Consider the following 12,555-nt stretch of genomic DNA (forward strand, 5'->3'; position numbering starts at 1 on the left):
CAGCTCTGGCTCTGCCAAGTGTTCTGGGCAACTGCTGGAGTAGCCTGGTTTCTCAAGGCCTCTGCAGAACCGACATCAGAAACAAACCCCTGGAAACCAAAGCCCTACCCTAGCCCTACAAGAAAATTTCAGTGGGGCCTGCCTGCCTCTCATCCCACCTGCACAGGCCCAGACTGCCCTGGGGGGAGGACAGCTCAAGCTACAACAGAGGATGACCTGGAAGGCCCTCACACACTCACCTGGAGTGGGAAGATCTTGACAGCCACAAAGTCATTCATGAGCTGTGCCTTCCAGACACAGCCAAAGCGCCCCCGAGCCTTAATCTCCAGCAGTTGCAGAGGCTTCAGGCCCACCAGAGGGGACGGAGGAGGAGGTCCAGGGTCCTGGGGGACGTGGAGGACTTAAGAGGGTCTGGTCCGGCCACCCCACCTCTGCCCCTGCCCTGTGCCAGCCCTGTCTCACCTCGTGGATGTCCACATGGCCGTAGGGAGGCTTGCGATGCCGGTACATCCAGAAGGCCAGCAGGACGATGAGGGAGAGGCCCCCGATGGGCAGCAGCGAGTAGGCCAGCACCGTGAGCAGGGTGGGGGCTGTCGGGGGTGGCTCGTACGTGACTGGGGGACACACGGAGCCCTGTGTCATACAGTCCGCCCACCCACACACCTCAGGGGCCAGACCAGAGAGCCCTGCAGCCACTGCCCACCCAACTCAGGAGCAGTGATGAGCACTCCAGGGCCAAAGAGAGCCCCAGCCTGCCCTCCCACAGCCCTCACCTTCCGGGCCCCCAGCCTCCGGCAAGTGGGTGAAGCGCTCGTTGCAAAAGTTGCCTTCACAGCAGCAGAAGTACACCTGGGGGTTCTCCTCGGTGGCCACGCACTCCTGCCTGGAGGCACACAGTTTCCCACATACCCCTCAGCTGAGGGATGAGAGCCTCTCTGGGGCCTGCCCAGCGAACCCTCCCCATTGACAGAGAAGCTCATGGGAAACCATCAGGGGACAGTGTGAGCCCACCTCCCCTGAAGTGGGACCCAAAGTTGGGCAGGGACAGCCAAGGGTCCACACAAAGAGCCCTCCTTTGGACTGGGGCAGAGTACACACAGGGGCAGGAAAGCTAGGACCCTGGCACCATCCCTACTCGACCAGGATGTCTGGAGAGGCCCTTATCTCACCCTACCCTTAAATGCCAGGCTTGCTTTCACATCCTGAGGCCCAGAGGGCACTGCAGCAAGAGGCAGGCCTCCAGCCGGACTGGGGGGTGAGGAGGAGGGGAGGGCGGGCTCTAACACACCTGTCGTAGCAGTTGAAGTCGTCCAGCCAGCAGCCCTTCTTGACCAGCTCGATGGTGCCAGAGCTGTTGCGCCAGGAGGCGTAGCAGTGCAGCCGCTTGTCTTGCTCACCCTCGCAGCGTTCCAGGCCACTCTGGTTGGTGCGCTCCAGCTCCCAGTTGGCGTTGTAGTAAATGCACTCCCGAGTCTCGGCCTCCCCGCGCCCGGAACCTGAGCCCGGGAGGTGAGAGGACTGAGCATCCCACATACCTCTGCACCTATCTTGGGGCCCCTACCACCTTGAGGGAGGCTGGCTGGTGGGTGGGTGTCCGGCAGTCAGGCTGGTGGCCACACACACAGAAAGAGGCCCCACTGATGCCTGAGGGTCCTGAGTGGGGGCAGGGACTGTTTCCTCGCAGCAGCAGAAACAGAGGAGCCGTCAAAACCCCAGGGTACAGTAGAATCACTGTGTGTGGGGGCGGGGGGGTTTGCTAAAAACACATATTCTGGGTCCAGCCCATACTGGACAATTGAAATGGAGGCAGAAACTATATTTTTAACCACTATCACCCTCCACGTCCAGCCCTCTCCATCCCACAGAATCTCAGATGACTATGACTGCAGACCTCAGGGGACCATGTCTGGAGACACTCCAAGAGACAGTTTCCTGCTGCTGCTGTCTGCCTCACCCCAGGGAGAGGGAGACACATACTGCTGGTGTGTCCCCACCTCCCATCCAGACTGAATGGGATGTAAGGACCCTCCAGGCCAGTGTCCTTCCTGCACCCAGCAACACTACCTGGTACTCAGCAGGGCAGAAGAAGGTCCTAAGAATCAGGCCAGCATGATCAGGATAAGGCTCCCAGAGTCACCATGGGGGAATATGTGCCCCAAGCAGGAGGATGGCTGGCTAGTAATAAGCGGTGATAACAGATAATCCTCCCAGCTGGAGCTGGCCCCTTGAAGATACTCCCCACCATTCCTGTGCCTTCTTTCCAACCCCTGCATGAGTGCCATCCTAGTGGCCAAACACTTTGACCCCCGACTGCCCCTTCAAATACTTCTTTCCTTCAACCGTTCACCAAATCTACCTTTCTCACCAACCCCTCCCAGGCAACCTGTCCCAGCCCTCCCATCTGCCCCACTGCCCTTAATGAGGGCAACCCCCAAAGCCCTGTAATGAGAAGGAGGAAGGAGATGCCAAAGGAGGTTCCCAGGAAACAGGTACTCCTGCACCCTGACACCTGGACTGAAGAGCTCTCCAGAATGCCATTTGTGAGTGTCCTGCCATGGCCCCTTTACAGGCATACATGATCAACCTCGCTATCAAAAACCACACTGACACTCAAAAGGAAACTAGCACCAAGCCTCTCCACTCTTCTTGGGCCTACTGTGGACAAGTGACCTGATGCCACCCCCAGCTGGTATTCGTATCCCAGGAAGGAAGAAGGAAAGGATGGTCAGAGTCACCCCCATGGAAGGTCAGTCAGCCAGCCCACCAGCACATAGGAACCCTCTTCACTGTCAGCCTGAAAGGCTGGCTTGGAACAGCCAGGAGAGAAGACCCCACACCAACCCAGGGAAGAGCTAACTAAATGACCTGCATCCTAACAAACCAAAGCCTCCATCGTCCTTCACTCCACATCCGCAGTGGCCATCGCGAGTGAAGAACTTGATATGCCATGGTATGCTCAGGGAGAAGGATGAGGACTGGCTGTCAGGAAGGAAGGGCCCCCCATTGCAGATCATTCTTTAGTCATCCCACCCCTTCTGTACCTCCCTGCAGGGATAAGAGGCTCGCTCCTCTACAGGCCAGGGACAAGCAGCACATCTCAAAGCTCCAATGAGGAGGACTAAGGGTTCAGAATGTCATCCTATCAATGCCAGGGTCTAGCCATGGCTCTGCATCCAAGAATACTGGTAAGAAGAAAAAAGAGTGGCCTCCCAATGCCCCAGGCAGCTGGGACCCAGCCAGGTCCACAGCAAGGGCCCCAGGATCTACAAAAGGGGCTCATGCAAGGGTACACAATGGCTTCCCCCAGCCAGGCCCATTGTCAAGCATAAGGCTTACAGTTTAAGGGGAAAACCTGAAGGGATGGGGTGAGCTGCAGATATGGGTGCTGCCTACTCCTCAACCTTGCTTCCCCCACTGCCGTCACAGCACATTGCCAGGCCCTTGAATATGCTCCATTTCTGGGTTTGGCACAAGTTACTACCTCTGGTTGCATGATGCTCCCCGGGGACTTTCTCCTTGGAATGCCGGCTCTCCAGAGACTAGGCAAACATCTATTTCCACAGGTCCTTGTGTTTCATCCATCATCTAATTTACCACCTCGGGCAGCCCAGGTGGCTCAGTGGTTTAGCGCCACCTTCAGCTCCAAGCCTGATCCTGGAAACCTGGGATCAAGTCCCATGTCAGGCTCCCTGCTTCTCCCTCTGCCTGTGTCTCTGCCTCTTTCTCTTTCTCTCTCTCTCTCTCTCTCTCTGTGTGTGTGTGTGTGTGTGTGTCCCTCATGAATAAATAAATAAAATCTTAAAATTTAATTTAAAAAAATAATAATTTACCACCTCAAGCTGCTTAGTATTTTTAAAGGAATATTTCAGACATTCAAAAAGTGTAAAAATAATGTTAACCAAAAACAACCTCCAAGAAAAAATGTAGGGAATACTCCTATTGAGAAATAAAACATTATAAATGTACTCAATGATTACTTTTTTTTTTTTGATTACTTTTTAAATGTCAGCCTTCCCCCCATAAGCTGCAAAGCTAATAAAGGCAGAAGCCTTGACTATCTTGAGTGCTAGAACCAGTTCCAGACACACGACAGGTAGATGGACGGGAGGACCAATGGACAGGCAAGAGAACATGGTTATCACTTGGCTAGGGCAGGATTTGGAAGGAAGGGATGGCAGGAGGCATGGCCTCAAGGCATGGTCTTGCAGCCTAAGATGGAGGGTCCTCAAGGGAGGTCTTATTTCCATGCAGACAACAAGCAAAAAGCCCCCTGTGCAAGGTGAGGAGTCCCAACATCAACGGTGGCAAAAGGCTGGCCCAGCTCCTCTCCTCATGCCACTCACCAAGCAAAGGCCCTCTGGCCACTACCATGGGCAGGACCTAAGTGAACATGGCTAGGAACACCAAATTGCAAGGTTCTAAGGTAAGACCCAAGGGCTTGGGATGCAACTGGACCCCCTATCTAATCAAATCCTCCTACAGACAACCGAGAGTAAGGCAGCCTTGAGCTGGCCAGACTTGTTCAAATCCTGTCTCTAACACTCCCTGGTGGTGCAACCCTGGATAAATTACCAACCCACTCTGTGCCTGTTTCCTCGTGTGTGAAAAGGGGGTGGTAAGAGCACCTAATTCCTCAGGCTGTTCCAAAGCCAAATCAGTGAATGTGTTTTAAGAGTGGTTATGACCGTGCCTGGCACATTAGCTGTTACATCAGGAGCCATGCCCCTCCCTGCTCCCTATAACAGTCCTTCACCATACAAGCCCCCAGGAGGGCTCCCAGCCCACCAAGCAGGGATTGTGCATACCAATGCCTCCAAAAGCTCTGCACTCAGAGCTCATGGAGGACCTAGGGAGACTGGGAGACCATGCCTTTCCCATACCGCGCTCAGGCTCTGTTGCCAGCTGGAAACCCAGGGCCTCCCCCTTCCTCCCTCCTCCCTGGTGCTCTGCTTCTGCACACAGAGGCTATTTATAGCCTCTGGCAACACTCCAACCACAAGGCAGCCTCTGCCTTTTAATAGACACAGAATTCCTGCCCACGCATGCTCACAGGGCCAGGGCACCCAGGCGCAGGAGGCTCCCCTGACCCCCACCCACTCACCTATCCCAGCAGGAGAGGAAGATGTGCACCCCAGATGGGGTGCCTGCAGTCCCCCCTCCCCAATACTTGCTGCCTTAGGCCTAAGGGCAGCCTACCTCCCAGACACCTGGGCAAGTGGCTCACTCCATCCCTGAGCCACAGCCAACTCAACTGCTGGTCTCCAAAGGAACATGTATACAAGTGGCAGTGTCCAAAATGGCAGTCCCTAGGTTCCAAGAGGACTACCTACACCTTGTTGGAGAGAAGGTGCCAGTACTCTCCAAGCCCTCAGCCCAGGTGGGCAGAGAAACCGACTCCTAGACACACACCACCACTGAGAAAAGTAAAAATACATACTCCACTCTGAATCACCATTCTAGAGCTTGCCCTAAACAGACCAGTTTTGGTGCTTGAGGACAAGTGCTGGGAGGGATTTCCCAGTCCAGCTGGTCTTGGACCCAGCCCACTCTGTGCTGGGTAGAAACAGGGAAAGCCTACTGGGATCCTACCTGTGACGGACTGGGATCTTGCCTGTGATGGGCTAGAAGCACAATTGGGAGGATGCAAAAGTGAGGGCGATTAAGGCACAGCCTCAGCAGGAGGACATGGAGCTGGTGTGGCCATGCTTCCCCTGGGGTTCCCAGAGCTCTGGGCTTGGCGTGCATCTAGCCTAGCCAACATCTCCCAGAGGAGCTTTGAACCCCAGCAACCAGCAACTTGCTACACTCTACCCTCGGCTCCTGAAGCCCCTCAGCAGCCCCCCACCCTCCACAAGAAGCAGGTGCCCAGCCCCAACCACAAGGCATTGGAGGCCAGTGAGAAAGGAATGCCACCCACCTACCACATCTACCTCACCCCCCTGCTGTCAGCATGCCAAGGTGTACCCTCCTCCCAGAAGCCTCCGTGCCTAAGAAGTGGCCACCTGAGGCATGCGTAGTGTTCTCCCTTACTGCCCAGACTGCAGTCTGCCTAAAGAAGAGGCAGCTTTCCCCTAGCCAGTGGCCAGGCTCTGTTCCTTGGAGGCTCCTGCCTGAGGCTCCCCTAGCCCTGCCTTCCTCCAAGGGCTGACCTGCACTTAGCTGAGTACCTGCTGCCCAACAGCAGCCAAGAAGGGCCCAGAGACCCAAAGGTTATGGCTCCCAGTGACAGCATCTGGTATCGTGTTCATGACTCCACCTCCCCCACATGAGTAAGCAGGGTAAGGGAACCTAAAGCGGGAGAGGGGGGCAGATGGGGGAGGGTAGAGTGTGAGAAAGACAACCACAGACAGACACACACACACACACACACACCAGAGTGTGCACTCACTGTGGAGTAGCACAGATGGAGTAGGGCAGAAAAGAATCAGAATCCAAAATGTATATATACTTTCTCTTTTAACTTTTACATAAGAGAAGAACTCTTGAGTTATGTTTCTAGCAGCCAAACAATCTCTGACACATATGCTTTTTTTGCCTTGACCCTTTTTATTTGTGAGCCATCCAAATTGATACATATTTAACAAGCACATAGCAGGCACTAAACTAAGCATTTTACAAATAACTTAGTGGCGCTTGGGTAGCTCAGTCAGTAAAGCAACCAGCTCTTGATTTCGGCTCAGGTCATGACCTCAGGGTCCTGAGATAGAGCCCATGTAGGATTCCATGCTGGGCACCAAAGCCTGCTTAAGACTCTCTCTCCCTCGTAAAAAAAAAAAAAAAAAGACTCTCTCTCCCTCTGCCCCCACCTACTCCACTCCACTTAATAATAATAATTTTATTCTAAAATGAGACACAATGAGGAATGAGGGGATCCCTGGGTGGCTCAGCGGTTTGGCGCCTGCCTTCGGCCCACGGCACAATCCTGGGGTCCCAGGATCAAGTCCCACATCAGGCTCCTCCCTCTGCCTCTCATAAATAAACAAATAAAATCTTTTTAAAAAATTCTTTATATGTTCTTGGTAATGAAACTTTTTTTTTAAGATTTTACTTATTTATTCATGAGAGAGAGAGAGAGAGGTGGAGACAGGCAAAGGGAGAAGCAGGTTCCATGCAGGGCGCCCAACATGGGACTTGATCCCGGGTCTCCAGGATCAGACCTTGAGCTGAAGGTGGCGCTAAACCGCTGAGCCACCTGGGCTGCCCATAATAAAACTTTTCTAACTAGATAGTAACCCTCTTCATTTATTCATTTGCTCTTCACCAAAAAGGCCACCTGAGCTGATGCTAACATACATATACAACATTGCTTGTGGTATTTTCTGAATTTATCTTTTTCTTTTATTTTAAATCTTTCTGATCTTTTTTCCCCAGTTCAATCTAACACTTTGATCTAGAATTGAATCCTGTTTACATTCATGATTACTGCTGTTTACATTTGTTTTTTTCTCTATTGCTACCACCTTTGGATGATCTTTTGTAATTCTACATTTCAGCCATTCCAGTCTGGAAGGAGTGCGCTCTGTATCTATTCTATTACAAGCTAGCCTTTAAACTTTTATAAGTACTATTTATGCTAAAATCCTAAAGTTAATCAACATCTCTACCAACCCTCATAGGAACCTGTTTTAGCCCCAACTATCTCCTTCCAACCACACTTAATTAAATATTGGTGTTAAATACTTAATCTGCTATTGTTCTTTTTATCTGCCTCCCAAAGCAGATATGATCTGTGTTGCATATACCCCGTATTTTCTTATTTGTCCATACATTCATCAGTTTGCCTGCTTGGCCAACCCTACATCTCTGCAGTTTTTTCTAGGACCACTGTCCTTCCAAAAGAACATCCTCCTTCATTGAAGATCTTTTGGTAGAGAAGTTGTTTGATTTTCTGAAAATGTTATTTTGCCCTGTTTCCTAATTAATAGTTTATTTTTTAAAGATTTTATTTATTCACAAGAAAGAGAGAGAGAGAGAGAGCTCACAAGCAGGGGAGTGACAAGCAGAGGGAGAGGGAGAAGCAGCCTCCCAACGGAACAGGGAGCCAGATGCAGGGCTCAATCCCGTATGCTGGGATCAAAACCTGAGCTGAAGGCAGATGCCCAACCAACTGAGCCATCCAGGCACTCCCTAACTGATAATTTAAAAGAACATAAACTAAAAAAAAAAAAAAAAAAAAAAAAGAACATAAACTTGGGTCGCCTGTGTGTTTCTGGCATCCTAGGATCGAGTCCCGCATCAGGCTCCCTACATGAAGCCTGCTTTTCCGTCTGCTTATGTCTCTGCTTCTCTGTGTGTCTCTCGTGAATAAATAAAATCTTTAAAAATAAATACATAAAAAAGAACATAAGCTCTTAGGCTGAGTTATCTTCTCTTGTCATCTTAAAAATATTATTACACGGTCTTCTGATTTTTACTATTGTTGCTGAAGAGTCTGCTAATATTTGAACTGAAGATACTCTGTCTTTTCTCTCTAGCTATTTTCTTCAATTGTCTCTCTGCAGTTTCACTATGAGGAGCTGTGTGTCTAAGTATACGTTTAAGTTTATTTACACTGCTTGAAAAAATGATTTTGTCCAATGATTCACCTCTATTATCAATTCTGAAAAGTTCTTGGCTTTTTCAAATTTTTTTTTTTAATTTATTTATGATAGGCACACAGTGAGAGAGAGAGAGGCAGAGACACAGGCAGAGGGAGAAGCAGGCTCCATGCACCGGGAGCCCGACGTGGGATTCGATCCCGGGTCTCCAGGATCGCGCCCTGGGTCAAAGGCAGGCGCCAAACCGCTGCGCCACCCAGGGATCCCGGCTTTTTCAATTTGAGTATTGTTATCTCCCTATTCTATGATTCTGAAATTCCTATTAAAGTTTATTAGACCTTCTCATTCTATCCAGTATTTTAACCTTGCCTTTATATTTCCAATTCTGTGTCTAGGCACCATTATAGATAATTCCATATGGCCTAACTTCCAATTTATTAATTCTCTCTTTGGCTGTGTCTAATTTGCTGTTTAGCTCTTCTACTCAATTTATAAACTCAACCCATTTTTTTCATGTCTATAAGTTCTATTTTTTTAAAAAAACAACTTCTTGGTTGATTTTGATACTTCTGTTATTTGTCATACTCCAAACCCCCATTTTATAATTCCATAATGTAATTTCTTCAACATTTATTTCTGTCACTTGTTATTCTGATTATTTTCACTCATAGTATCTTATTTCCTGTGTGTTTAGAATTTAGGATTCTCAGAATTATGGGTTCTCTTTTTGAATACAGAGCTTATGTTCATCAGGCCTCTTCTCTGAGAATACTCTAAGGCCAAGTGTGGAGGTGGAGGAGAGACAACCTTCCAAAGATAATCTATATTTTTGCTTCTGCCCAACTTTCTAAGACACTATCAACTTGGAATCACTTTAATTTCTCAACTTCAAGTTTCCCAGGGAACACTTGTTGGCATAAACTTCAACTCCAAGCTTATGTAAGCACAAATCTATGGTTATACATTCTCAAGGGAAACCACCTGCCTCCCTATCAACCTAGGCAAAGACAATTTCATTATATACTCCCTTTGTCAGCAAAAGGATGTTTCTTCTAGTCCATACTTTCACTGAAGGTATAGCCCTATGTGAGTTTCATCATATGAGGACCTCAGTCTTAATTTTATACCTGATCTCTTATGTCTTACCTATTGCTACTAAACCACCCACATCTCTAAATTAAGGAGAGGCAAAGTCTCCCTGAGAGTCAATAACTTAAGCCTCCTCTTGCTTCTCCCTTACTTTCTTATATATGCAGCTATGCATATCCATTTAATTTTTAAGATTTTATTTATTCATTCATGAGAGCCACAGAGAGAGAGGCAGAGACACAGGCAGAGAGAGAAGCAGGCTCCATGCAGAAAGCCCGATGTGGGACTCAATCCCTGGTCTCCAGGATCACGCCCTGGGCCGAAGGCAGGTGCTCAACTGCTGAGCCATCCAGGCGTCCCTGCATATCCATTTTAAAAGGGTATTTATTATACCTTATCCATCACTTCTACTCCTCATGAAGACTTCATGTCTTCTATGAGGAGGTTTTTTGGCTATTTTACTTTCACTATTACTGCCAGAAATTTAAATGCAGTAACACTTTCCAAGGGTGACAAGAGCTCTATATGCCTTCACAAGCCCAGCCTAGGAACAAGGAATCAAGCCAGATCACCTCAATTCACTTCCAACTTCAACTCTGTAAACAAGTCCCTGGCACCATCCTCCCAAGAACAAAGTGTGAGTCCAGGGCCATCCTCCAGAATCCTTGCCTTTCTCCAGGCACCATCATATCTGTAGGATACTAGAGAAGAGCTTCCAGGTAAAGGTTAAGGATTATACACAAATATTACTTTTGCTCCTTCCTATAATCCCAAGAAAACCACAGCACAGAGAAGTTTTTAAAGCATAAACCCATAAAAACAAAGAGAACAGGAAAGAACCACAGAAATCAAATTCTGAAGCTGGAAAGCAGATTATACCAGTTGTCAATAACCACAAAGACTCCTGAGTCGGCTGTGGAGAAAGCTGAAAAGCAACATGATTTCCAACACAGGATCCTCCAGAACTCAGGAATTTGTGTCATGTCTCTCTCTGGAAGTGAGGTGAAGATGAATCCAAAGAAAAAAAGGCTGGCTAGATCCTCAGCGCTCACTACCACTCACCATGGCTGGGGCTGCCTTCCCCAATCCAATAGGTTATTTTCTAAAGAAGATAAAGAGTCTCTAGACAGGAAGGATTAGGAAAACTTGAGGGCACAGGTATCATACTAAAACAAGAAGAATACAGGACAAAATGTGGATTGCAGAAACTCCAGTTCTCCTCCAACCATGGCTCCCAGGATGTTGGTAGTCAGGCCTTACACCTACCCTCCCAGACAAGTCCCCAAAGAGAAAGCAGAAGACATTTCTCAGGAAAATCTGGCTAGCTTCAGAAATAACCCAAGCAGATCATCCTACCGTTGGCAGGTTCCACTCAGGAGCTCAGAGCTTTCAATCGGTATTCAGGTCCATCCTTAAATATGAACAGGTCAGGGCACCTGGGTGGCTCAGTGGTTGAGCATCTGCCTTCAGCTCAGGTTGTGGTCCCATTATATATATAATGAAATATGAATGTATATATATACATACACACATGTAATTATTATATATAATATAGTTATATATATAAATATATATGTGGACCCATTTTATATATATATACACATATATATATATATAATGGCAGAAATGAAAATCAACAGAAGGATTAAAAGATAATATTGACGTAATCTCACAAAGTCAAGTAAACACACAAAGATACAGAAAATAAGAGAGAAAAGAGAAAAGGAATCTAGAGGCTCAGTGCAGAAAGTTCAACACCTAAATAACAGGAGTTTCAGGAGGAAACAAAAGGGATGAAATCAAAGACCAGCACATGAAAACAGAATCCTTAGCAGGTCCCGTCACTATGAAATTTTACCACAGTGGAGACAAGAAAAGACCTCACAGCAGATGTCTATCAAATGAGAAATGTCACCTATAAAAAATTAGGAATCAGAATGGCTTTGAACTTCCTGCAGCCAATAATATTTAGAAGCTAGAATACAATGGGGCAGTGCTTCACAGTCTGGAGGGGAAATGATTTCCTATTTATAAGCCCATGCCCCATTAACTATCAATGAAATACGAAGGCAGAAGAGAGAAAATAAAGATCCAAAAACATACCTTCTGTTCATTCTTTCTCAAAAGGTATTAGATACTCTCCTCCAAAATGAGGAAGCCATCAAAAAAAGAAGATACAATAAGGATGCAAAAACCCAAAGATGCAACACAAAAGATAGTGATAAGTATCTTAAAGATGAAGAGCAAAGGAGTTACAGGGTGACAGCCAGACCAGGCTGGAAGCCAGAATCTACATGTGAACTCTGTTCAAACTGCTGGCTAACCTTTAACTACACAGGCACCATCACACTGCAAGCAACTAAGTAAACATAAAGGAACTAAAACAGACATTTCAGCAGCTACACACCACAGAAGAGTTTATGAATTCAGCCAATATAACTACCTGCTAACACAAAAAACAAAGAAAAACAAAACAAAACAAAACAAAACAAAAAAAAAAACATTAACTCAAAAAAAACACAATGCTTATAAGAGGAACATAACAATCCAGAGCCTCTATAATTATCACTCACAATATTTAGATATAATCCAAGATTATATGAAAAATAGGTAAATATGTCTCATATTCAAGAGAACAGATAATCAATGAAGACTGATTCTAAGATGATCAGATGTTGGAATCAGCAAAGATTTTAAAGTAACTATCAGAAGTATATGTTTAAGAAAGTAAAGGAAAATACATTCCAGTGAAGGCATTGATAGGATACACCAGCAGAAAATAAAACCTATAAAAAAAAAAAAAAGAACCAGATGGAAATTCTAAAACTGAATAATCTTAAACAAAAGATTCATAAAGTCAGGTTGTAAAGAAATGAATGGAAATAAATATACCATGTCAACATTAGATAGAATGATTTTAAGATGAAAT

At 47.1% G+C, this 12,555-nt stretch overlaps 1 protein-coding gene across 3 annotated transcripts in view; it reads right to left on the bottom strand.

Annotated features, from left to right (window-relative positions):
- ACVR2B (activin A receptor type 2B) overlaps nucleotides 1–12,555 on the bottom strand; it is a 31,538-nt gene that overhangs the window by 5,486 nt on the left and 13,497 nt on the right. For 2 of the 3 annotated variants that reach the window (XM_072793311.1, XM_072793313.1), the window contains exons 2-5: nucleotides 1,289–1,496; nucleotides 774–883; nucleotides 463–614; nucleotides 240–383 (exon numbers count right to left, since the gene is read on the bottom strand). In XM_072793311.1, coding sequence (XP_072649412.1) covers nucleotides 240–383; nucleotides 463–614; nucleotides 774–883; nucleotides 1,289–1,496 — 614 coding nt within the window. The remainder of the gene's footprint in view (nucleotides 1–239; nucleotides 384–462; nucleotides 615–773; nucleotides 884–1,288; nucleotides 1,497–12,555) is intronic. The other variant, XM_072793312.1, reaches the window with a different exon arrangement.

This window comes from Canis lupus, chromosome 22 (genome assembly GCF_048164855.1).
Source record: "Canis lupus baileyi chromosome 22, mCanLup2.hap1, whole genome shotgun sequence".
Taxonomy (NCBI): Eukaryota; Metazoa; Chordata; class Mammalia; order Carnivora; family Canidae; genus Canis; species Canis lupus.